Below are 26746 nucleotides of genomic sequence, written 5' to 3' on the forward strand. Positions count from 1 at the left end.
AGTTTTAGGAAAAACTGTTTTGTTTACTGTAGTCAATAGCTTTGTAGGTGTTGTGATAACCCTCCTGTCCAGCAGGTGGCGCAACACGTTATTTTGTGATTTTCTGATTAAAACAGAAGACGAATCTGTCAATTGGATCCACCGTTCAGCACTGTCTTCACTCCTTCTCTTCCCTATTTTCACCTTTCGCAACAACATCATGCAGTTATAGCAGTAAGAACTATCCGCGCTCACCGCGCCAGAACCAGGCCGACGTCCGTCTGTCCTCTCCGGGTCTCTTCCTGGCTACTTCGCCCGGCTTTTTAATTGTTGAGCTCTCCCCGATAACATCCTGCAGAGATGTCCCGCAATGGTGGCTCTGTTGTCGGCCTCCTGTCCTACGAGACGCTGGTCCATGCGGTGGCAGGTGCAACGGTGAGTTTTAAAACTTCTCCTAATATTTAAAACTTCAGTAGCGTCTTCATTTGAGGAAGAATAAGGAATGAAATGAAAACATGGAGTGACAGACGGAGCAGTGGTGGATGCCTGTTCAGGTGTTGATGTTGCAATGTCTTATCTTCCAGGGGAGTGTGACAGCCATGACAGTCTTCTTCCCTTTGGATACAGCTAAAAGCAGATTGCAGGGTGAGTTTGAGTTGTTATTATGTAATCATACAGTTTAGATTTGTATTTATGAGGATTTAAAAATGATAAATATTCCCATTCCAACTGTCCCTTTATTAAAACATGGTTCATGTTGTCATTATTTATTCAAATAAAATAATGCCAAAGTGAAGAAGTTGTGTGTCAATAATTAGATACACTCCATCATTTTATAGCTTGGTAAAACCACCTTTAGCAGCAATAACTAAGTAGTCATTTAATGCAGTCTCTGACATTATTGTGGATGATTTTTTTGTGCACTATTCTTCACAACACTGCTTTAATTAATCATTCTATACAGACTTACAGTATATATTAGTAAAGCCCTGATAAAGTTCCATCACAGGATTTTATTCAAGTTTAGGTCTGAGCCTGTGTTGATGCTTTGAGATGAATTTCCACTCCTGAAATTGTTTCTACACTGTTTCAACTCTTCCTGTGCAGTAACAGGACGAGTTATGAGACTCGTCCTGAGAATCATTGCTGTTATCTTTGCTTTCTGGCATTGGGTTAACATCGAGCCCCAGACAAGCAAACTTTAAAATTCTGGTGTTATACAAATCATCAAACTGATTGTGATCTATAGATCAAACCCTTAAATTAGCGTAATCTGGATCCTACTTTACCTCCAAAATGTTATGAAGTCTCAGCAAACATCTTTTGTTAACTTCACCTCTCTCTATTGTTAATAAATGATTAATATTTCTTTGTATTTTTTTTACACACAGGGAAAGGTTCAATTAAGAACCTTGTAAAGACCAGATTATTTTATTATGTCTTCATATGCAAAACTCTCAAACTGAACGAGGGTGGACTTTCTTTTTACCGTCACTATAAGTCTGAACATGTAAATTAATAATACACAAATTAAATCTTTAGCATGATTTCCATTTGATTGATATGTTAATAAAATAGGCAAAGTATAAAAAAAAATTTTGTTGTACAGACTCAATACCCATAGGCTATTGAGCATCTGTTACAAATTACAAGTAGAGATGACCTGATGTAGTAAGCTGATATGTCTGCAATTGTTGCTTTTTAACATTCTTGTAGTTTGTTGGACTTGAATCATGATATTTTCACGTTTTCTTCTCAGTGGATGATAAAAGAAAAGCCCAGTCCACTCCTGTCATTTTGGCTGAAATTGCAAAAGAAGAGGGCTTGTAAGTTAAACTAGGATCTTATATCACTTAACTTTCTGTGATTCCTGTAAAACATGCGTAGAGGTATATGTCTTAAGTTCTCCACCACTTCTCTCAGTTTGGCTCTGTACAGAGGCTGGTTTCCAGTTATCTCCAGCCTTTGCTGCTCCAACTTTGTCTACTTCTACACTTTCAATGCACTGAAGAAAGTGGCTGCATCTGGACCAGGCAAGCCCAGACCCAGTAAAGACCTGCTGATGGGGATGGTAGCAGGTAAATATGATAAAGTGATGCTCTTTTTCACTTTAATCAATCAAGCGTGCTGTAGTATTAAAGGTAATTTGTGAACTTTTTGCCTTTTTTGCTCTTATCTTATTGTTGGTTTACCTTGCCTTGAAAAAGTATTCATAGTCCAATTAATCCATGCATAGATTCTTTTTCTTTATTTTTTTCTAATCTAAATATCCGGGGTTGTTAATTAGGTTTTTCCACAGAATGAATTTGAACCATTTTAATTCACAATGTGGGTTGGTTAAGCTCTTCATTTCCAGTATAAAATTTGAAGAAAAAGTAACCACCATAGCATGATGTGCCACTACCAAGTTTCCATTTGGAGATTGTGTGTTTAGGAGATTGTCAAGTGTTAATTTGCTTCCACTTATAGCATGCAGACCAAAAGTGTTAACTTTTGAACCTGAGCACCTCCTGCCACATTTCTGCTGTGTGGAGAAAAGCATGATGCTGCCACCACCGTACTGTGATTTTGGGACGTGTGCCATCTGACTGTCATGTGTTCATGCAGGCGTGGTGAATGTGATCCTGACTACTCCCATGTGGGTCGTCAACACCCGGCTGAAGCTGCAGGGAGTGAGGTTCAGAAACGAAGACCTCCACCAAACCCATTACAGAGGCATATTCGGTGTGTGTCAATCTCTGTATTTCAATTAAAACCCGTCAGTTGTGCTTTTTATGTGACACCGAGCTGTCCCAACATTTTGACTTTCTTTCTTGTAGATGCTTTCTCGCAGATCATTGCCAACGAGGGCGTGGGAACACTGTGGAACGGCACTCTGCCCTCTCTGATTCTCGTCCTCAACCCGGCTGTGCAGTTCATGATTTATGAAGCCATGAAGAGGAAGGCGGGCAAGGGCGGCCAAAAGGTGAGAGAATGCTGAATATATTTTTGACATATAATATGAACCTCAATACTTCAGGATCATTTGTGTGATTTCAGTTTTGTTGTAGTCTTGCAGTCACTGAGAACTCTATTAAATCTTTGTTTCCTGGCACAGATATCCTCAGCAAAGATCTTTCTCATTGGAGCAATCGCCAAGGCAATCGCTACCACAGCAACGTACCCACTCCAAACCATCCAGGCCATTCTGAGGGTAAATACTTCTTCTTCTCTGACACATTAGCTCGGGTTCCTGATTTTGCAAAAGTCACAAATGCTAACTGGAAGCAGTAATTCATTAGCTTCAGAAAAATAACCTCAGCTTTTCTCTTCATCAGTTCGGTCAGTATAGAGGCGACGGCAAAGGAGGCCTGATAGGGAGCGTCTCCAGCATTTTCTTCCTGTTCATGGACCGGATCAAGTGAGTTCAACGATAAATGGGCTCAGAAAACGGACAGACGGGCCGTCGGTCGCTGATGGTTCTGTGTTCTTGCAGGAAGCACGGCTTTCTTGGGTTATACAAAGGCTTGGAGGCCAAGCTGCTGCAGACGGTGCTGACGGCTGCCCTGATGTTTGTGGTTTATGAGAAGATCACAGCGGCTACCTTCAGACTCATGGGCCTGAGTAAAAAGCTGAAGCACTGAGAGGTTCTGCTTGAATGTACAGATTTAATCGGTGCCTGCTACTGATTTATATAACGCTTGGATGTGTGTTATTGTCTTGCCTAACTGGAGTTGGACTTGACTGACTTCTGGGCATTCATAACATATTTATCCAAACCACTGGTGGCTTTCTAACACACAATGGCATCTGGGCTTTAACTTTATGACAACTTCCATCTATGCAGATTATTTTTTTATTTTGCTTCCACAGTAGAGCCTTCCTAAACATCTGCTATATTACTGTTTTGTAATAGTTAATACAAGTGAGTATTAACTAAATAAAACCAACTACTAGATACGTACTTAACGAAAAAAGAAAATCAAATACTGTTTACAAGCCTTCCTCAAGAAAAAAAAAACTAACTATTACTAGTTAGTACTAGGCGAGGACCAATTCTGTTTAATCTGAAAAGGGCCAGTCTTGCTGTTTTTGATATATTTAAAGACCTATAATTAATGTCTGTATTATAAGAGGTAATTTAAGGGAGTAATAATTATTTGTGGTCTTATTTTATGGCACTGGATCTTTTCTTAACTTGTGCTTTAAGATGTGAAACTATCCAGTTTACATTTCCTGCTTAGAAAAATACTGCTAAAAATAGTAGATGCAGTGTGGATGTCAATGTCATGAATTAGCTTTGATATCTGTGATGGTTTTTAACTAAATTAATGGTTCAATGCACTTTGCCAGATCAGCAGTTTTGACAGAAATCACTTCATTTTTTCTTTAACAGTGCAAGTATTTAAAGCTAATATTTACAGACGTGGAGGTCAGAGCTAATTGTACTCAAGTGCCTCGGAGCTTTGGAAGTATGCGGGGTTACCATGGAAATGGTTTTCTATCCTCTGAGCATTTTGTCTTCCATTATTTAAGGTTTCCTGGTGCTACAGCCGCATGTATCACAATGTGCTCTCGCTCTCTGACTGTAATACTTGTTTCATGATGTTTCTTTGTACAGAGCTGAAGTCTAATAGAAATACATAAATCCAAACAAGACAAAAGAACACATTTGGATAATTATTACATTAAATCACGTGTGTCAGTTACTGTCTTACTTATTTTATTAAGAAAAAAATAATGTAGATTTACATGAAATACTGTTAAAGAAATAAAATGTGATTTGACTTTTTTTTTTCATTTCAATTGTTAAAAGATTTCTTTTTTTGTTTTACTTAACTTGATGGTTTCTGGATCAAAATGACTGTTAAAACAAGGAAACAATAAAATAATCATGAAAATATTACAGATTGTTTTATTTTTAATTACCATGCACAAAACAAAGAACAATGTTTATTATTAAAAAAAATCTTCCCAGAAGATGGTGAAGCGACAGATGCTTACATTTGTTGAACTTTTTGTGTCGAGGAAAATTTTAGAATTCAGGGCTCCTATAAGGTATTAATATCAAAATGTATTTTCCCAGACTTACAATTTCTTTTTTTTTTCCATTTTTATATATTTTCAGAAATATAATTACAAAACTTTCGTTTTCCACACTCAGGTTTTAGTTCTAAAACCCACAAGCAATTACTAACAATAATTAAAAGGATGCAACTTTCGGACAGAGTGAACAGGGAGTAGAATATGCAAGTTCAAAAACTTCCAGATCTGGAAATTACTTCAATAAATTCCATAATGTTCCAACATTGTAGGAATCCTGAAAGCGGATGGCTGTTGTTATTCTGGAGACCTGGTAATTTCCTTAATATACCAGTCGGGCAGGAAGGAATACTGGGAGTCCCGGTGGACTGAGTAGGTCACATCGTTGTGTGGCTCCCAGGAAAATAAGTACACCACACTGAAACAGAAATATTTTACAAACATCAGACCTAACCATTCAGAAATAGTAATGTTAGTAGCTAACATCCATTAATGTAGATGATAAAATGTTGCAGTTTTGCCAGACTGGATCAAAACAGTCCAGTCAGGCATGTTTCAAATGGACACTGAACAAATAATCCTCATCCAAACTAAAACCTATTCAGCTGGGACATCAGCTTCAATTTCTGTCTGTTATTCTGCCACATAACTGTGAACAAACATATCTTTTCATATAAACTCACCTAGGATTGTCCTCAGTAGCTTCACGCTTCACAAAAGACAGGAAGTCACAGCAGAAGTTCATGCACACTGTTGGCTTCCAGCAGTTGTATTCGTTCTGGAAAAAGACAAGACTGTTCAAGTACTCAGATCTGCAGCTGGAGTTGACTAATGTCATTGCTGTCTGAAAAGAAAAGAAAAACGTTTTAAAGCTTTTCATACCTTGATGACTTGTGAAATCTTGGAGATCTGAAAAGTCTCCACAGAAACGACGGTCCCGTCATGATCCCTGAAACCTGCAACCACCCGAGGGACGCCAGGGAGGAAAGACTGGGCCCACCATTTCAACAGTTTAAACCTGAAACAGACACCAATATAATAAAAGGCATCATAAGCATCTGTGTAAGCAGATCAAGACTATTGATCAGGTAATTCAAATTGTCTCTCTGACCTGTGCAAGTTGCTGCGCTGCTTGGGAGTGCAGATCTCTGCAGAGGTCTTCAGCTCCACGTAGCAGGCAGGAGGAGGTGGAGCACCAGGATCTCGGTCCCGACAATCCACCTCACCAGAGAACAGAAGCTTGTGATCTGTGAGCCGGGTCTGGACCACGGTGCAGAAGGCCTCGTTGGTGTTGACCACTCCGCTGGGGTCAGGCTTACTGTTTGTACTGTCTGCAGGAGAGGACAAAGCAGAAGAATGATCACTTCAGAGTCCAGTCAGACAGTACTACACATTTTTCTTGTGAATGTCCAAACTCCTTTTAAAACATAAACAAAAACACAAATGTTTGCCATGAATTTATGGTCCAGCACAAGAATTCCAATGTGTTTATATTATAATGTATCTATCCAAAAATAAACTGATCTGAAGAATTAGCTCGTACTTCTAAATTTGATTCTAATATACTGGAACTGTTCTTATTTTTAACTGAGACAAATGATCTCACAGAAAACAATGCTTTGATTTTAGTCGTTTTAAGAACATACCTTTGATTTGGTGAAACATTAATTTACAATTGCTTCCAAAGTGAAATTAGTAAGTTCTTCCAATGATTTGTGTATTTTTTTAAAGAGATATTTATGTGTTAAATTGGGAAAATTCTCTCTCACTAAGATGCTTTACATTTTGGTGTTCCATCTTTGAACCAGCTTTATTTACTCCACATCTGATTCCTTTGGGTTTCTTTCTTGTTTGTTTTTAAATATTTAATTGACATCTGAATATATTTCTGAAGTGTCACCTCATCCCACTTATTTTCTTTTCCTGAAAATAACAGATGGAATCAGAAGTATTTACAAACTACAACACAGCTGAATCTATGTAATAAGGAAGCTCGTAACGCTCATCGACTTACATAAAAGCAAAGTAAACAGCCCCTCACCTGCACACATGTATTGTTCAAACTTGTATCCCCAGTACATCATCTCCTTGTTCCTCTCTGGGCGGTTTTCTCGTTCCCTGCAAGCAGCTTCGGTCTCCACCTCGCTGATGTAGAGCGTGCCGTTAAACCTGGTCACCGCCAGCAACCAGCCCTCTCTGGTCTCATATGGCGTAGTGAGCAGCTTGGTCAGGTGGCCCCGCCAGGTCACAAAGTCAAAGTCTAAAGGGCTGCGAGGAGCAGAGGTGGGTCAAGTAAAAGTTGTGGATCACTTTTCGGCCTGGTGCCACAGTTTAATAATGTTTCTTATATTATTCCTCTGTCATCTAAGAAACGCCAATATTTAACCAATTTTCCTCTCAAATTAAAAGTGTTTATTCTATATTCTATGCACAAACTCACCATGAGGCATTTGTGGTCAGCTTGGATTTCAACTTTGACCTGTTGGCTACGATCCACCGCAGAATGTGATCCAGCTTCTCCTTGACATTTTCGTCCCTCTTCACATATCGTTCCCTGTAGCCATCCCTCAGATCAAAACTGGGACTTCGCTCAGGTTCCACGTAGTATCTCATCTGCCTGCTGTCGTTGAAAAACCTCCGCTGAGAGTCTAGGGAGAAACAGCCCACTTCCACAGGCTGCTTGTACAATGGAAAGTCTCTCTCATACACTTCCCTTCTAGTGCTTAAGGTCTGGGACCTTGGTGGGGTTTGCCTTGGAGTTGCACTGGACTGATGCAAGTGGTGATTTGAGGGTCTGAATTGTGCACCGTCACAGTGGTTTCGTCTTCTGTTATCTCCTCCCCGTCTGTTTGGTGAATAGTGGTGGTGGGAGCTGGTAGTAGGGCTGCGGGATCTGTGCCTGTCCATTCTTAATGCAGAAAAGAACTTGACCTATGAGACATACTGACCATGGATCGAAAGATTGATCTAAAACACAACTAAAAACAAAACAGATCCAAGAAATGCAAACAACAAAGTAAGATCCAACACCAAATACATACACAGTGATGCAAAGTGGGAAATACACAATTAAAACAAAAGTACACACAAAAGTCTTTTACAAGAGAGTAACTCAGAAAGCATAACATACAATTTGCAGATCCATAATTGTAAAATTAAACAAACAAAAACGAATCGGCTACATATCACAATCTGCCCCTTTATTTCTTGACTGTTTAGTTTTGACTTGCAATTGGCGAGTTAGACACAGATGATCAGATTTTTCAAAACTAAAAAAATCAGAAGGCGAAATTTCACAGAAAATATATCAGCTAGGAAAACCCCGATAAGTGCATTTCTACATAAAATCACAAATAAAATATTTGTGATATATAAACGATTTGCAAGATTACGCCATAACGATTCACCTACTCTCAATTTATGCGAGCGCATACCCCGATTATCTCTGTAGTTCAAAACTTTTAAGTTGTAATCATGCATTGATAATGTGTGCGGAACTAATAGATTATGCATACCAATGTATACGCCTCGTAATTGTGTGATAAAAATGTGGCGTTGGGTGCTTACTTCCACTGCACCACCTGTATATGCATATATTTGTTATATTAACAATTTTATTTTTTTAATATTTTCATTTAATTTCATTATAGACGCATCTGAGCAACCTGACGAATAAATGAAAACCTACCTTCTGATCAAAGAACACAACACAAACTGCTCATCTGTCACCTATAAAATAATAAAATGGGTGTATTTAACTATATAATATTTGTTCAGAATTGAACCATTAAATAAAGTTAACGTGTTTTTAAATTTGCGGGGCTGCTAACTAGCCTTACATGCTACAAACAAACTTTAAGCAACTTCCGGTGTTACTATTCCAAACCCATCCACTAGGTGGCAGCACCGAAATTTTATCTAAATAGAACCAACATGACAGCGAAAAGAGGAAGCGTTACATTTTGTTGTTAAATGAGAACATTTATGACGAACTAATAGGTTGTTTAATTCAATAAATGACAAGAAACGGCGTTCAATCTACACAGTAATTAAAAGGTAACTGTTTTAGGTATCTATGCAAAACGTTAGACGTAAATTAGCACCGCTAAGGTTGTTAGCTTGGCCAACTATAAACTTTGAAAAGAACAAGACAACGAAAAAGGTTTTTTCTATGAGACACGTTGGTTCTTACAAGAACATCTAGTAGGTCGTACCTCGGGTAAGACGATACCTAGACTTTAAATGAAAATGCTATCCAGTCGTCTTGATGAATGGACCATTTCTACATTATTTTTGTTACAGGTATGAATAGAAAACGGGCTCTGGTTTCCGACGCTTTCAAAGCGAAGAAAAGGAGAAATGACACAGAAAGGTTTGGGGCTGGTGACGATGGTGGTGGTGAGTGTCTTTGAAAAGTGGTTTGTACTTTTATTGAAACAAAAATGATGCCACAAGTACAAACGTCCATGTTTCCTCTTAAAGAACCAGCTGACATGAAATCCACCTTGGAGAACCTCATGACTCTATTTCCCAGAAAGCTCTTTAATGACGCATTGCCTCCTATTGTACTGAAGCATCAGTTGTACAGTGTACACAATGACAAGACCCTGGTGGATAAGGAAGTGGTGAGCCAGCTCTTTGATTGTTAATAGGTTTATGTTTTTGTCATACCACAGCCACAAATTTCAACTCATTTTATTGGGATTTTATGTTGCAGACAACACATGATAACGTTAAACAGATAATAAAAAGCAAAACTAAAAAACGTCAATACCTTCTACATCACAAGCATAGACTACTTTGTCTTAGTGTAGCACATCAAATCCAGTAGATCTTGTTATTAAAAGGTGACCAAATGTAAAAAAGGATTTGAACTATTTTTGAAGTTCCGACTGCCATGCTTTTGTCTGAGCAGAATAAACTCCAGGAGAGTGGGGAGCTGCTGATGTTCCAGCTCGGGTTTGACTCTGAAGCATTCGGGCTGGTGTTTGCGTCGGACTACAAGACCAAAGTACTGGCTGGCGAAGAGGGGAAAGCAACACAAGCAACTGTTGAAAAGTTCCTGGAGAAAGTGGTGTCCTCCTGCACAGATCTGAGCTTCAGCAAAGACAAGATGCTGAGAGAGTTTCTCTTCACAGACTCTGAGATAACGTATGAGGAACTCCGACTGCGACACACTATTGAATGTTGTTTAAGATTCTCAACACTGGAAAAAATTGATTTTTGTTTTTGATCTGCATATAATTCTATCAGACATGAGCACATTGTTAATTTTCTCACCACCAAGGCAGCTGGTGAAGTCCGGGGTCCTGACTGTGAGGGATGCTGGCAGCTGGTGGCTTTCCATTCCCAATTCTGGCAAATTCACAAAGTATTTTATTCAAGGTTGGTATTTTAGGATAATTATTGCACCTTCACCATAAATGTATCTAATTTCTGTAAGATTTTGGCATTCTCTACCTTTAGAGGTTTGTTTGATACCATCCAACACATTTTTTTCCAGGACGTAAAGCAGTGCTTGGCATGGTGAAGAAGTCTAAATATAATGAAGTGTTACGAGTCGATCTAGAGGAACGACGAACAACCTCACATGTGAAATTTCCTATGAAATATCATGTCCATGATATTGTTGGGGCAGAATTGGTAGAAAGGTACGATTTAGTCTGTTCCTTTCCAATCAATTGATCATGCTTGTGGGTTCTGTGTAATTGTAAACATACAAAATCCAGTCTATTCTTTTCTGCTGAACTTTTATGAGTTATTGAGATTATTTCCGGAGAGAGTATATTCAGATTTTCTAACAGTTTGTCTTTCATCTCGTCAGCATACCTACAACTTCGGGGACTTTGTTACGATCTGCAGATTCCTGAGCTGCTACTGAGCAGCTGGAGAGTTTCTGAAGATGAGAAATATGAAAAACATCGAAAGGCTGAAACCTTTGGGATGCCACTAAGTAAATAATCTTTTCACTTTAAGATGTAAAGTTTGTGCCACATGTATTATCAACCCTGTGTGGGTTAATGAATTGTACATTTTATTGACATGAGATTGTTAAATGTTGGGTATTCTTGTAATAAAAAATTACTGTAGACATGTCTCTGAGATGCAAGATTAATTCCAAGCTGAAAGAGTTGAATAACTGGTATGTGGTGCCAAATCCAAATCCAAGACGTTTTAACTGCCTTCAGTTTAAAAAGTCTTATGAGTTAAATGACTTCCCTTTAGAATCAGTCAGTATGAAATGTGTGGGTGAATAAACGGCTGACTTGACAGTTATTGACGTCCTCCATGTTATAAGCCACATAAGCTTAAGCGTAATTGTCTAAAATGTAAATATGTGCCAAGGAATCAAAAAATAAAATAACATTTGTGCAGCAATGTTTTAAAAATGCTAAATAATCATCCCATTAAAAAAAACAAAGGAAAAAAGAAAAGAAATGAATCATTGGTGTCCAAACCTCTAATCTGCTGGGCCAAAGCTGTACAGCTGAAAGTACTCAGTCACGAAAATGTGAAATATTTTTAGTTTAAAATTTTGGAAATAGTGTGTTCCTATCTTATCAAAAGCCTAAACTGGCTGTATTTTAATAATAAAAGCAAGTCAGAATGTTGTAGAAAATCTGTAAATCTTTGTAAAGTCAAAACAAAAATAGCATCTCACATATTTGCCTTGTAAAAGGAAACCAGTTTAAAGGCATTTTATTTTATTTGTAATTTCTTTGCTCTAGAAGAGTTTGTTATTTTTAGAAACAAAATATGGAATATGTTGGTTAATAGTTATAATTGTTTAAGGTAAAAAAAAAAAAAAAAAAAAAGAGTTAGCAATTCAGACAGATGTTCTAACTTATATTGTCAAATAATTACTCAACACTAATTTAAAGCACAAGAGTGGTAAACAATGGATGTTTACAACAGAGGAAGTGTTTTTACAGGAATTTATTGGCTTTTTCAAAAAGTGACAATAGTTTTTAATCCTCAAAACTAAAGAGAGTCACAACATTGGCTTGGATAAAAGCACAGCTTGATTTCTGAATACCGATGAGCAACGTGTACTTAACCCCTGATCTAGTAGTTCAAATACATTTTGTAAATAGGCAAAAAATATATATAACTGTAGCAATTCTAATCTTAGTTTTCAGTATATGATGCACAGACATGCTATCAGCATTAATTACAAAAAGCTAGGCTTGAAGGGAGATTAAGGTAGCGTTAACCGTAGAGGTAATAAAAAAAAAAAGATATTCATAGTGTTAGTTAAACAATACAGTGAGTGTGTAACGTATGAAGAAAGATACAAAATAGTCAAATCACGATTATAACAAAAAGATGATTACACTGTCTACTACACCATAACCGACAGTAGCTTTGTTACTGTTATTAGCAGGCATAGATGCTCTTCATTGTGACATTGCTTAGCCAGTAGTGATGCGTAAAGAAAATAAATCAAAAGTGTTGCACAAAAGGTATTCGGTAAATGCCCACAGAGCATTAAAAGATGTGCTCTTGTTCCCCCATCACCAAGACATCCGAACATTTCTGTTCCAATATGTAATCATGTTTTCAGCTTTTGCACTCACAGGCAGCCGCTCGGTTGAGACGCATTTAGGGAAAGCAGAAAGAAAATTACAAATTTAATTAGATGAAATGTAGAAAATACTGGATTCATTACATTTTTCGGGGAGTTACAGCACTGTTGGTATCTGATCTTCTCCCCGTTTTGTTTTAGGCGTCATTAATCATTCTAGGGTTGACAGACTGACGGTAAGTAAGGAGGTTATGTTACTCAAGGACTCATTTGAAACTGTACAGATCCTCCAGGTTACTTCATACTCCTTGTTGTCAAGGACGAAGTGAACTTGTGAGTTAAAAATGCCATTGATGGAGGAGCTGAACGAACAGCAAACGTTACAGATCTGAATCGACAGATCTAGACTCTCATTTTCGGCTAAAAACCAGCATGTGTGCAGAATGTATTTGGCAATATTATTTCCACTTACAACAATCAACCCGACTGTAAACAACAAAAAAAAAAGTGGACAACAAGTGGAAGAGGAAATTAAAGACAACCTGCAGTCCATTTTTAGAAAAACATCCAATCGATTTTAGAAGGCCTCAAAAAGTTCATAGTCTTGTCTATACAGTAAAGAGTTATTAGGACTGTTAATCGCCCAAACCCTTCGCCTAAACCTGGATCTGATTTATTTCCATGACAACTGCTTGAGCTACACTTAAGGACAGAATCTGAAGTACATTGATTGTGAGTGTATACTGGTGTGTTTCTCCTGTGCCTTTAGCCACCCTCTCACTGCTAGCGTTCATGTTCCCCTGTAACCGTTCAAACTGCAGGCGGCCTTAGAGGAGAGAGCATTTCTTGCCCTTCTTCTTGACGGGTGGGGGGCACAGAACGGCCCGGATGGCCTCGTCGAACACAGTTTTAAGGCCACGCTGAGTCAGGGCTGAGCACTCCAGGTACTTGACGGAGCCTAATGAGCGCAGACAGAGAGCAGCAATTTATTTACTTCTGTTTGTTGTGAATTATAAAAAATAAAAATAAAAAAAAAATAAGAACTAAGTTGGCCAGAAAGAGCTCAATGAAGTTTTTACCAATCTCTTTGGCCATGGCCAACCCTTGAGGATAAGTGATGGGGGAGAGTTTCTTCTCCTTCAGCTTCTCCATGGTGTCCTTGTCGTCCCTCAGATCCAGCTTGGTGCCCACCAGGATGATGGGAGTGTTGGGACAGTGGTGTCTGACCTCAGGGTACCACTACAGAACAGAAAGTTACAGCTTTAACTTCTTTAGGTGATGCATTTCATTATAAACAGGGTTCCTTATCATTTTTGTATCAAACTTTATGGCTGTGACTACAATACAAATAACGGTGCCTTTTCTATACATCTTTAAGCTTCTTTGTCTTCATTTAGCCCACTGAAAAAGTATTAAAACTTCACTTTTCGATTGGAGACCAAAGTTGCAACACTTGTTACATTTTCACACTGCACTGTGTCAAACGAACCAAAACCTGTTCACTTCAACCGAACCGAGAGCTGGGAGTTCGCTTTTTGGTCTGCATTAGAGTTTGATTGCGCATTCACACCTCCCCAAAAGAACCAGACTTTCTAGGTAAACCAACTGAAGTTTAATTAAAGCGGACCCGGTTATCTTGTTTGACAAAAACCACCTTTCAAGCTCATTCGGATTTACGTCTAATTTTGCGTACGTCACTTTTCACATTGCCAAAAGTCTTTCTACAACCCTACAAATTATTGAATTTATGAGTTTGAATTACCTCCCTGACCACAGGTTGATAAAATCCAGCATATAAACATATAGACTCCTTCTAGAAACATTTGTCCTATGAAGTAAATCTTGAAATCTGAAAATTTACTCACCACTAATTATTCCACAGTCGGTGAGTAGTAGAATTATAATAAAGCTACACAGGCAGAAAGTACTGTGCCTTGAATGTTGAGGCATATAATACAAAGAGGCCATCAATTTCTGCAGAGTCAAACCACAAAATTTCTAGCCGCCACTAGACTCTAGAGCAGTGGAAACATTTTCTCTGGAGAGTTGAATTCTGCCTCTCTGGCTGCAGATCCAATGAACAAGTCTAGAGTTGGCAGCTGCTAGGAGAACCACATTGGCCTGGCTGCAATGTGCCAAGTGTAAAGTTTGGTAAAGGGAGGGTTATGATGAGGTGGTTATTATGTTAGTTTAACTTAAAAGAACCATTAATGCTTCAGCATACCCAGACATTTCAGACCATTTCCTTCACTCAACTTTGTGTGAACAGTTTGGGGATGGACCCTTCATGTTCCAACATGACTAAGCATGAGTGCACAAAGCAAGATTCATAAAGAGACAGATGAGTCTGCTTGTTGTGGAAGAACTTGCCTGACCTCACAGAGTCCTGACCTCAAAAATACAGAGCAGGTTTGGGATGAATTACAATGGAGATTATGAGTCAGACCTTCTCAATCAACACCAGACCCCACAAATGTGCATCTGAAAGGATGGTCATAAATGTCCATAAACATGCCTGACTTAGGCTGTTATAGCTGCAAATTATGGGCATACATAACATTCAAACTGTAAGCAAGTAAATAAATACAATTCTAATCATTAGAATTAAGCCAGTAACAGAAAAACAGTAGTATAGTGGTGAGATGGAAAAAGAAAACAAATGTTGGTTCCCTTCTTGTACAGCTGAGGAGGAACTGCAGGGGCAGATAATAATTTCCTGAGTGTTTATCACCAAGAGAAACTCCCTTTGCTTACAAGCTATCATGTGATCCACGTCTGCAAGCATGCGTCTGTCCAAAGTACTGTGATGAAGTACAATAAAGATCCCTACGACACAATGTCAATGTCTGGAAGATTCAGCTATACCATTCTATTTGGTAGAAATACTAAATACATTTACTGCAAAAAAAACAAACCTGATCTGTTTAAGAACTTGGTTTTGAAAATGTAACCAAGATGGAAGAAATATTTTTAACAATTCAATTATTTGGCTCAGTTCAAGTGTCCTGAATTAATAAGTGATGATATATTTGCTTTTCTTACAACAATATAAGGCCTCTGTTGACTTTTATCCAGTAAAAAGATTATTACTGTGTGAGTGCACAAGATTTTTTAAATGTTAACAGTTAGTTTGAGGGCTAACACAAAGGTCTAGTTAAGCAAAATTCAAAGAAAAAACCCCCCAAAAATTACCTATTCAAAAGTTATAATGGTAGCTGAAAATTAGTACGGTACTAGGTAACTTTTAGTTGTTATGAATAACATTTGTATATTATGTATAAACAAGTCTGGGCCTCCCTTCTGAAGCTGCTACCCCCGCGACCCGACCTCGGATAAGCGGAAGAAGATGGATGGATGGATGGATGGATGTATAAACAATAAACATTTCATTTTGTTAAGAGTCAGTGAGTGTTTGTTTACCCTCTTCACTCCAGGGCATGAAAGAAACACTGATAAACATCGGAGCTTATAGCTACTTTAGACACGACTATACAGAAATGACCTAGATTGAATGAATTGGAACTTTTGACTTCCAAATAAATTTTTGTTATTTAGCCTTACATAAAAAAAACTAAATTGACTATAACAACTATCCAATACTTTATGGACTTGAAGCAAACATATACAAGTGCTTTCTGTAATTACTGTATAGGGGCATCAGGGAGCAACCTCAATTATGTTGTATTTTGTTGCTTTAATTGCCTGATAATTCACAGTATAGAACAACAAAAAGCACCAGTTTGAAAGGTTTTGTGCATGTAAGATTCTGTTCCTATCTAAAAGAACTTGAAAATGATTAGTTAGGCAACAAAGATGCATAGTAATCTCCTCCCATTATTGTGTATTGTTCTGTATATTAAATCCCAATGAAAAAAATGTAAACTGCAGTTCTAACATGAAGTAAAAGATTTTTTAAAAGTTGATAAAGTGAATACTGTAGTAAGACACTGTAAAAACCTTCCATGTTGTTCACACGGGAACTTCTCACCTTGGCACGGACGTTTTCAAACGAGGCAGGACTCACGAGTGAAAAGCAGATAAGGAACACATCCTGATAAGACAAAGGAAGCAAAGCAATCAAAGCCTGAGATTTTAATTTACTGTAAAGTCTTACTCTTATCAATGTGTGTTTTTCTTTCTTCCAAACTTCCTTGTTCGCCGTCTTCACCCGAACGTTCCAAGTGGATTATTCACAAAGGTTAATAAGTGAATTATAATATTGTGTTGTGTCCTTTTTGTACCGTCTGGGGGTAGGAGAGTGGGCGGAGTCTGTCGTAGTCTTCTTGTCCAGCTGTATCCCAAAGGCCCAGGTTCACTGGTTTCCCATCCACCATAACATTGGCGGAGTAGTTGTCAAACCTGGGGAAAACGATGATGTGCAAATAAACAAAAACCATACACTGAAATATGAAGAGATCAACATAAATTCTTTTCCAGAGAAAATCATGCACTACATTTTAGATTTTTTTTCTGATAGAAAAAGAGCCTGAATATAAAGTACCTTTTCGACTTCTCTAGAAACCAATGGTAAAAAAACAAAAACAAACAAAAAAACGTACATTTGATCAGATAAGGAGCAGAATTTCATCATTACTGCCAGCAATATCTGCTCTCTTCAATCTTGGTTACAGTCTGCTACTTTGATCATTACCTCAAGCATAGAACCAAGACAACTTTTAGTTAGAAAAACAACAGCGGAATAAAGAAGTCAACTTTTAGTTAGAAAAACAACAGCGGAATAAAGAAGTCGTCTCATTGATTCACGGGCCGCATTAGAGACAAAGGGTGGAGAAACATGATGGACAGCAAGGTTTGTCATAAATAAATAAACAGAAACTGCACTGCAGTCTCTGACACTCACACTGTGGGGATGTATTCTCCAGGAAAGGCATTGGTGGTGTAGCTGATGAGCAGACATGTCTTACCCACAGCACTGGAAATGAGAAGAGACTTGATCAATGATTAGGGAAAACAACAAGAAAAGAAATCCTGCTTTAAAGTGACTGGTCTGAGTTCTGCATTACCAACTAATCTAAACATTTTAGAGCCTTAAATCTTAAACCAACTGGCTTTTTCCCCCCCTTTGCTTTTCTCTATATTTTCTTTTTAAAAAGAAAAATGTAAAAAAGTTGGGGTTTTTTAAACCCAAACATCTAAAATTATTTAACATAAAGTTCACAAATTTCTGTAAATTTCAAATTTTAAAATTATGTACTTTTCCTAACTTACTTGATCTATACACTTTTATTTATTTTTAAACTTTAGACATTGATTTTTATTAAGAATATTTATCAAGTAGTGGTTTCAGTGCCTTCCTTGGGGTCTACACCAGATTCAGTTTCTAAGCCATAGGTCAACTTTTAAACTCAGTAACTTAAGAGACTTTCACATTCTACAAAGAGCAAATTGCATTTATCATTTAGCATTGAGTCAATAACAAAAGGAAAGTCAAAACAATCAATGGGTTTAACTCAAATATTGATGTATTGACCCAACATGCAATTCCTAACTGATACATGCCTTATTTTCTTTAAAGTCAGATAGAAGTAGTTTTATTTTCGTCTAAGGAATACAGCACACAAAAAAGAACCCATGTCTTATTAACTTTAATGGGGGAAAATGTTTTAAATCCAATTAAAAAGCAAGGAATGACACGATTTAAATCAAAACACATGTCCCAAGCCTGTAATATATGTATTAAACTCAAAAAGATGCATCGAAATACACGTTTATATAAAATAGTTGAGGTTCATTGAATACATTTTTTTTAAACCTGGCTTACTGATCATAGATCACACCAGAGTTGCCTTTCTTGGCAAATCAGAACTACATTTAGAAATGTAAAAAAAATAATAATCTGGAAACTTCAAAATGTTTACAGAATCAAGTTTCAGTCTCCACTATTTGTCCAGACCTGGAAATTGCTAAAAGAAGATGCTGTAGTTTAAGTTAGTGAGGGAAAAACCTTTAATTTACAAATAAAATTATCATTGATTTTTTTAAAACTTAGTTAAGCAAAATTAATAGCACGGTTAAGGATAATAAACAAGAGAAAGCATGGCACTAAATCAATGTAGATTATTATATTATGGGCACCTTAGTCATGAAAATAATCAAATTGTTCACATGATCAAATTTGATTTTTATGACTAATTTAACTGAAATAACAAAAACACGATTTAAATTCAATTCATAATCGACTAAAAAAAAAAAGAGATTCAAAGCAGAAATGAGCCCTGATCTCAGGAAAACTGGCAAGGCAAACCAGACAGGGGTCAGTTCCTGTAAGATATTCGCAGCTCCCAGGGGAACAGATATTTCCCAATCACGAAACTTGAGCTTCCCCTTTAATCTGAATCGAAAAAAGCTCCTCAATCAAAGGTCCCTTGAATGACTGCTGTGTGGTTTCCACCACACCCTGATCAAGAGGTTGTATGCGCATGTTTACCTCACATACTATTACACTTCTGACTGGCAGTCTTGGCCAATCCTCTACTTTAAAATGGTGCAGCCGAACCCTCATTTATTATTAGGAAAACGAAAGCACGCCCCAAGTTAACCTAAGTGTGAAGAAGACAACAATACAACTGAGCTTCTTGGGTTTCTCATTAACCAAGACAATAGAAGAAGAAGAAAAAAACGGGTTTAGGTTGAATAAACAAACTACGCTATTAAATCTGACTGATTCACCAAGTATGTGGAAACCCAAAGGAAATAATGAGCCATCTTCTTCTATGCCAACACAGAATATACAAACTCGAATGTCAAGTAAGTCAAAATAAGAAATAAAAAAGTTTGAGTGAACTGCAATATTCAAGTGGTACAGATTAACAGGTAGTTACAGCTTGGAAGCTAACTTTGCCCGTATGAAAAACTGGGAAGCAAAGTGATTTAACGTTAGCCAGTCTGGTGACAACATTTAAGCTAATATTACACGTTACCTTTCAAATAGAAAATGGTAGAAACAAACTTTTTAGAAAGCCCGACTATGTTCACTTACCCGTCCCCTACAACGACACACTTAATGGCCTGCATTGCTTAAGAGAGGCAGCTAGCTTTAGCTCAGGTTTCTTTTCCTTTGTCCGGAACTGCTCGCTGGAGAAACGTCCCAACAGGCTCCCGCTGACGGCCTCCGGTGTTTACCGCTGAGCTCCTCTGATGTTAAAACAGCGTCTGAGCAACTTCCGCTAACTTATTACACACTTTATCTCAAGTTTCCTCAGAAATCTCCTCGCAACATTCCCATGCTTTCGTGGGTTCGCTATGGGAGCTATGGAGCAAAACAGCGGCCACCACCCCTGAGAAAAAAAAATGAAGTCAGCCACCAGCAGATGGAGCATCCGGTACACCGGCCTGATAACGCCCTCAGACACTCCAACTCACTGCAAGCTCACAAGAAACAACCAACCAGAAATACACTTTTTTCGTTTTTTACGAAAACGTGCATGCTAAAGAAAATGTTTTTTATTGATTAAAATAAAAATAAAACGCTTAAACTTATAATTTGTAAGGAAATCTAAAACACAAAAAGACGGATGACTTAGGGTGTAACACGGGGGAAGGAAGTGACGTTCTTCACCAATTACAATGGAATTCGTTCAGTTGGGTATTTCCTGAGTTGTGTCTTAAAGGTGCTTAAAACGGCAATAAAAATAAAAAAAACCCTGCACATGCAAATATCAAATTTGCTGGTGAAACTACAAACCAAAAAAAATATTGCATTAACTTATGATATTTGTAAAATAATGGAAAAAACATATAGATTACTAATTCAAATATTATGCAGATAAAGCATGACTGGTTGACTGGTGACTGGTTGTGCATAGATCACTTGTTAATTAAATATATAAATTGGGTATTACTGGGAAATATTTTACTGGATAAAGAACTTTTTATCAAAGAGAAATCTACAACATAGAATTGGGCAAGAATTTTATGAAAAATAGGCAGATTTACACAGATGCATCAAGAAATTGAAATTGGAAGATAGGAATACGTCTTATTGTTCAGATAAAACAAGGAAAACGAATTGCAAATGGATTGTCAGTAACACTGGGGAAATAATAGCATTATTATAATCAGTATAGTTGTTAAAAGAAATTACCTATAAAGCTGCAGTAGGTAACTTTTATAAAAATGTATTTTTAACATATTAACTAAAACTTCACTGTGTCCTCCTGACAGAATAATATGAGAAAAAAAATCTAGCTCCTCTGTCTCCTCCCTTGATCCTACAGTCGTTTGCAGAAATACACCAATCAGGGCCAGGAGGCGGGTCTTAGCATTGTCAATCAATTTCGTGTACGCGCTTTTGGACGTGCCTGTGAGTCTAAACTCGGGGCGTATTAACCCAATTCCCTGTTCTTTTCCGTGTGTCGCACCCTCTTCTCTCCTCCTCGGAGAAGCTTTTCGGGGTGGAGCAGCCCTGCCAGCAGCTAATGTTTAAAAATGGAGCTCGGTGTCAGTCAGTGATAAGAAATAATGAAGAATTTCACACCATTTGCCGCTTATATCGCATCGCCTTGTCAGTTGACTTAATAAGCCAACGTAGCGCCGGGCAGACTGATCCTTTATGGCGGGTCTGTCGTACCTAGTGCTCCGGTTCTCGGGCTCCGCTGGTCGGACGTACGGAGTGTTTTGCAAAGGCTTGACGAGGACTTTGTTGATATTTTTTGATCTGGCATGGCGGCTGAGAATCAGATTTCCTTATATATACCTCGTCGCTTCTATGGTGTTTAATGTAAGACTTCAAGTAAGTAGTCTCTTACTTTCTTGTAAAACTTCTGGTTTGACAGTTCTGCTTTGCTCGTCACCATGCCAACAGCTGTTAAAAAGGCCTTGTGTTGTCGTTGTGGTTGCTGACTAAATGTCTGCTGAGCTTTTAAAGAAGTGTCTCCTTTTGAAGTTAAACTTTCAATTCATCTTAGATTAGTTGAAGTTAAAGTTGGATTTACTTTAAGTTCTGGCTGTAGTTTAATTAATCTATACTCTTTGTTTTAATTTCTGTTAATGAAGATTTGCCCATTTTTTAATTCAATTTCTTGTTATAAACATGTAAGGATATTTAATGTAGCATATATTGAATGTAATTGCCAAACACCAAATTTTTACAATATGACATTTAAGATATTTCCTTTGTTCTGTTTAGTGACATGCTTAATTCTAAGATATATTTAACTTATCTTTTTACACTGAACCAAATTATTGGTTATAAATGTAAGTTATAAATTAATTTGAATGTTTTTTAACAGTGTTTTTGGGGTTCATTAATGAAAGAACGTATCATTTAATTTTAAGAATTAAATTAAGTTTCAATTTACTGCAGATTTTCTGTAATCCTGGTTTTTAAGTAGAGTCTGCAAATTTTTATTGGTTCTGATGTCGGGACCATTTCAGAAGCCTAATATTAGCCTGCTCCATCCTTTCCCAAAGCATCTTTGTTCTGTGTTTTGGTATCATTGTGGTGTTTTAACATCCAGTCATCTCTAACTTTTCGTCATCTAGTTGTAGACCTGAGGGGAAGCTAATGAGTTTCAGGATTTCATCCGATGCTTGAAATGCGTTATCAGGACATGGCCCTCAGCATGATGCTGCCAACACCACACTTGACCGTTGAAACAATATTCTGAACTGAGAGCTTCACCTTAGCTTCTCTAAAAGTGGTGGCCAAAACTTTTCTTCAGAAGGCATTTGGTTTGTCCATGTGTAGTTGCAAACTTCAGTAAAGCTTGAATGTACCAGTTTTAGAGAAAGGGTTTCTTTCTTCCTTTACTCTATTTCAGTCCTATTTAAGACTTTAATTGGATAGTCACACTGGGGTTTCAGCAGTTTTTTTTTAAATTTCATACCCTTCTTTAGGCTGGCTGGTACTTCTGTAGTCCTGAATGTTTTAACCCATTTCCAACTAGTTAAAACTCAGCTGTTGTTTGGCAGCGAGTACAAACATCAGAACTGGTTTTGGAATGGATTAATCATGCTTCTGGAATGGCTCTCCACAGCCCCACCTTAGCCTCATGGAAAAATTTAAGGACTATGTTTTAAAACATTTTTGAATTAACTTTTCAAATAATTAAAAAAAAAGATTTTAACTAAATATAAGAGTGGATGTCTGTATGTAAAATTCTGATTCTGTTTGGATTAGAGATGAGGAAAAGTGTCCATTCATTTCATGGTTTTAAAGATCATTGTAGTTGGCTGTTATATTATGCTTGCATTTTGAAAAATAAAAAGGTTACCAAAAAATTAATTAAAAGTAAACAAAAACTTACTGGTATTCATTTAATCTATTACATTTGTTTGTGTTGTTGTTTTGAAAAAGAAATAATTAACAATGACTGAAATTTTAAAACTTAAAAACACTTAAACATTATGGATTCGCATGAAGTTGGTCTGCAAAATTTTGTCATACTGTTTTTTTGACAAATAACCTGCAAATAACTTCCAAAATTAAATATAAACGAAGACTTTATCTCTTCACAGGTTCATATTGAAATCCACTGAAAACTCAACACCTACTTTTTTTTTTTTTTTAAACTTAAATCTGTGAAAAGCAAGAACTGCCATGCTACAGCCATCAAAAGATGTGCAAGCGACAAATCTGAAGAGCGACGTCGAAGGAGAGGACACCCGATCCTGCAAGCCGGTGTGACAATGCAATACAGTGAGGCGGCTGCTTGTTTTCAGCAGTTGTCGTACGAGCTCGGTGCCTTTGCAGAAGAAGGACAGAATGGATGTTTGTCAATGTGAGACAAGGTGACGAGCGATACGAGGAGGGAAAAGAGGCCTTGCAGCTGCTGAACCAGGAGCTGTTCGTGGGAACTTAAACATGAAATAAGACGATTGTGGCTGTGAAACTTTGTAGCTTACCCTTTTTAGTGTGTTTCAGTCATGTTTGTTTATCAGTAGTGTTGCATCTCAAAATTAAAACCTGAACACAGTTCAGTTTACTTCACAACAGAAACATCTCAGCATGACATGAACAAGCATGTTTAATTTGTCTTCGTGACACTGAGGTTGGCTTCAGCTGAACAAACGGTACATGTTCTCTCTCTCTCACGCAGACGATGCTCCATGTCTTGCACTGGCGAGTGCACTTTGCAAACCAGTAGCACAAAAGGGGACACGTTAGTAAAAAAATAATAATTTAAAATAATGCGGAACATTTTGATGCTGCAGATTTATTTAAGCGAGTCGGTCTGGAGATTTGTACTGTCAGAACTGATTGTGAGAATGATCAAACTGGAAGAAATAAATTAGTAAAATCACAACTGTCTGATATATTTGACTGTTCATTTTTAATAATTGTTATTTTTAGAAATCTTTAAAGGAAAAAGGTACACGTCTGGAAAAGCAATGTTTAACTAATACAACATAATGTTTTTAAAGATAGTCAGTTGTAATGTTGAGATAGAAAAAAAACCATACTTTTTTTTCCACAAATGATAAAAAGTTGGAAAGTTTCTTTCTTGTTAATCAGTTGACTGCAGGCTGGCTTCCGGAGCAGATAACCTGACTAATAAAGCAGTTAATACCTTGTTAGACTTGTGCTACTTTTTAAACAGCAATTTCTTTTTTCATTAACGATTTATTATGTATTTTTACACGTCAAAATAACAGCCATTTGTTTTTCATAGTAATATCTCACAGCATTAATTTACGAATGAACAAAAGTGAATTTAAAATGGGAAACATTTTCCTTCATTAACATTTATGAAGTTATACTGCGAGCCAGCTTAATCAGATATGCTTTTCAGACGTGATGATGTAGTGACATCAGCTGACCACCAGAGAGAAGCAGCTAGTCACAATAAGAGTCCCGTTTTCCATCTTTTAACATTTTTGTGTGTGAAGTGTTCCTGAAGCTAAAATTAAAAGAATTAGAATATAATACATTTTCCTATTTAAAGCCTAGCTAAAACTGTTTCCCATACTTAACTAAATCATTAGGCCCTATCTGAACAAGCTTCCAATTTAAGTCAATTTAATAACTACTCACTCCCTCATTTAGTTGCCAAAATGTCCTCTGTAAAGTTATTAAATTATTCGCTCTGACGGCAGACAGCAGCATAAAAACCATCATCGGCCGGCAACTGTCTGTCTCGGTCTGATTGGCGACCAGACCTTGCAGCACACTATCCAACATGCCTATCTTTATTTTTTTCTGTTACAAACAGAATTCATTTCTCAGGAATTTGGTGGGGGAATTTTTAATAGGGTTATCAAAGAGGATAGATGAAAGAATAGTTCTAGAAACATTGTTTTGTCTTTATTCTAGTTTTTGCCAGCCACCATATATACTCTTAGAAAAAAGCCTTTAGCATTTTTAGCATCTGAAGCAGCTTGCATGTTTTATCTAATGGAGTATTATAGAGTGATAAAGCTACAAAAGGAAATGTCAAGGGTTCAGTTAAAATTGCAATGCAGATGTGAATTATTTGTTGTGTGACATATCTATTCACTGATTCTAAGACCTTTTTAGTATGATATATGGAAACAAGTCATCTCTGTGTAAGCTGTACTGTCAACACACAGCTACAGTTAAAAAAACATGTTTTTATGACTCAGTTATCACATGCAGTCATGGCAAAAATAAAGTACACTCTATGTTAATTCCAGGGTTTTAAAGTGTGTTATAAATATTGTTTAAATACGTTCAGTTCAGTTTATTTACAAAAAAAATTATATGTAAATTTAGTCCCTTTATCATTTGCATGTGTTCAAGAGTTTACACAACTGTGAAAAATCCAAACAATGTCTCAATAATAGAATTAGTGAATTTAATGAAAAACCAAGAGATCTCTGTTTTTTCATTTGTGGAGATTCCCTCACCTCAGCATGCTGCATGCTTCACACTGGATGCTTCATACTGGAAGTGGAACTGACGCCATGATCTTTTTTCTGATTGACTGAGCTATATGATAACTCTGGGACTGTAATAGAGCTTTGAAATTGAATCCCCATATTCCTTACAGTATGTTATGTACAGGAGATCTGGCACAGCTGGACATTGTGAATTTCACACCCTTATTCCCAATGCATATGCCCTATTCAATTGTAAAACAGTTTTTACAAAGAAAATTCTTCTTTTAAAACTACTTACAAATCAATTTCTACTCAAAGTTGGTTAATTATACAAAATACCAAGACAATTTTACAAATCCGATCTTTATTTTTGTGTTGATAATTGTGGTATTGATATAAATCTTTTCAAAATAATATTTGCTTATTTGTTTAATGTAGATCATCATACATGCTTATCAAGTTACCTTTTTCACAAAATGGCAAAACCTGTTGCCTTTTCTCCCTTGAGATGTTACACCTACCAAAGATAGTGTTTCAGAACCAAGTATTACCCATATATAAGTGTCGCCACTTCCCAAAAACATGTTTTCTTGTTATGTTAAAAACTGTATGTCAGTTTTGTCTATTAAAATAATTTCTTCTGAGAATATAAATACCCGAGCTGACAAAATCACCAGGTTGTGATGTATCTGATAAATTCAATAAACATCAATAATTTCAATGGACATGGCAGACGATGCATAATCAAAGGAATATCAGGCGTTATGATATTCAAAGTTGACCTAAAAATGAAATCAAAGAGCTGAAGGAGGAGAAGAGAAGGAAGCAAAAGGAAATGTGAAAGAGGGAGGTGGGGTATTTTTTTATTTATTTGCAGCAGTCACTTTGCAGGCTTGAAATAGGTCAGGAAAAAAAAGAGAATGCAAATATGGGTGTATTTTGGTAGGTGTCAGTGTGACATTTTGTATTACTCATACTTGAACTTTCTTGTTTGTAATTAGAAAAAGCTGGACAGTTATAATCCAGTTTGTGTTTCTTTTTTTTTTATGTGATTGTACATTAATACTTTAAATGTTTTCAGAAATCTGTCTTCATTTAGGACCTTTATGTAGGCATTGCTTCTTGCTGACATGCTCTCAAGGTCTGTAATGTAAAGTGTATTCAATAATATGTACATATTTATTCTTTTTATAGTCTTACCATTCAGAATACAGCATATATAAACCTGTAAAGACTGAAATATACGATTAGTATTGACTCTATAGTTTGTTTTGTAATTGAGGAAGGATCTGAAAGACATATTCTTCAGAAATAGGAGCTCACTCCCAGCTTTACGTTCAAGGTCTCAGACAAACACTGCTGCCTTTGTGAGCCCAAATAAAGACTCCACTCATATGTGCCTTGGACGCAAGAAAATCA

The 26746-nt window shown here is 37.0% G+C and overlaps 5 protein-coding genes across 7 annotated transcripts; 3 read left to right on the forward strand and 2 right to left on the reverse strand.

Annotated features, from left to right (window-relative positions):
• Positions 1-110: 110 nt before the first annotated feature.
• Positions 111-4861, forward strand: slc25a17l (solute carrier family 25 member 17-like). Its single transcript, XM_032587095.1, has 9 exons — positions 111-414; positions 564-624; positions 1739-1805; positions 1903-2057; positions 2587-2703; positions 2799-2944; positions 3077-3172; positions 3297-3379; positions 3455-4861. The coding sequence occupies exons 1-9, from the start codon at positions 340-342 to the stop codon at positions 3600-3602; spliced, it is 948 nt and encodes a 315-aa protein (XP_032442986.1). The 5' UTR covers positions 111-339; the 3' UTR covers positions 3603-4861.
• Positions 4860-8847, reverse strand: dxo (decapping exoribonuclease). Of its 2 annotated transcripts, XM_032587093.1 has the most exons (7): positions 8690-8847; positions 7442-7909; positions 7043-7269; positions 6113-6332; positions 5884-6019; positions 5685-5779; positions 4860-5419 (listed from the first exon to the last, which is right to left on the reverse strand). In XM_032587093.1, the coding sequence occupies exons 2-7, from the start codon at positions 7906-7908 to the stop codon at positions 5299-5301; spliced, it is 1266 nt and encodes a 421-aa protein (XP_032442984.1). In that variant the 5' UTR covers position 7909; positions 8690-8847; the 3' UTR covers positions 4860-5298. The 2 variants fall into 2 exon arrangements, with proteins under 2 accessions (XP_032442984.1, XP_032442983.1); XM_032587092.1 differs by lacking the exon at positions 8690-8847 and having other exon boundaries at positions 7442-8683.
• A 96-nt stretch (positions 8848-8943) lies between these two features.
• LOC116735308 (serine/threonine-protein kinase 19) lies at positions 8944-12263 on the forward strand. Of its 2 annotated transcripts, none has more exons than XM_032587098.1 (7): positions 8944-9057; positions 9304-9399; positions 9484-9626; positions 9917-10152; positions 10289-10386; positions 10505-10652; positions 10826-12263. In XM_032587098.1, the coding sequence occupies exons 2-7, from the start codon at positions 9306-9308 to the stop codon at positions 10869-10871; spliced, it is 765 nt and encodes a 254-aa protein (XP_032442989.1). In that variant the 5' UTR covers positions 8944-9057; positions 9304-9305; the 3' UTR covers positions 10872-12263. The 2 variants fall into 2 exon arrangements, with proteins under 2 accessions (XP_032442989.1, XP_032442988.1); XM_032587097.1 differs by having other exon boundaries at positions 8946-9220.
• On the reverse strand, positions 11923-19851 carry rac1b (Rac family small GTPase 1b). The gene is made up of 6 exons (XM_032587099.1): positions 19527-19851; positions 17388-17459; positions 16768-16885; positions 16515-16577; positions 13606-13765; positions 11923-13484 (listed from the first exon to the last, which is right to left on the reverse strand). Exons 1-6 carry the CDS (start codon positions 19559-19561, stop codon positions 13354-13356), a joined length of 579 nt encoding a protein of 192 aa, XP_032442990.1. The 5' UTR covers positions 19562-19851; the 3' UTR covers positions 11923-13353.
• A 1034-nt stretch (positions 19852-20885) lies between these two features.
• Positions 20886-23793, forward strand: smim10l3 (small integral membrane protein 10 like 3). The gene is made up of 2 exons (XM_032587100.1): positions 20886-21278; positions 23006-23793. The coding sequence occupies exons 1-2, from the start codon at positions 21099-21101 to the stop codon at positions 23024-23026; spliced, it is 201 nt and encodes a 66-aa protein (XP_032442991.1). The 5' UTR covers positions 20886-21098; the 3' UTR covers positions 23027-23793.
• The last annotated feature ends 2953 nt before the right edge of the window (positions 23794-26746 follow it).

Source organism: Xiphophorus hellerii, chromosome 16, assembly GCF_003331165.1.
Source record: "Xiphophorus hellerii strain 12219 chromosome 16, Xiphophorus_hellerii-4.1, whole genome shotgun sequence".
Classification (NCBI taxonomy): Eukaryota; Metazoa; Chordata; class Actinopteri; order Cyprinodontiformes; family Poeciliidae; genus Xiphophorus; species Xiphophorus hellerii.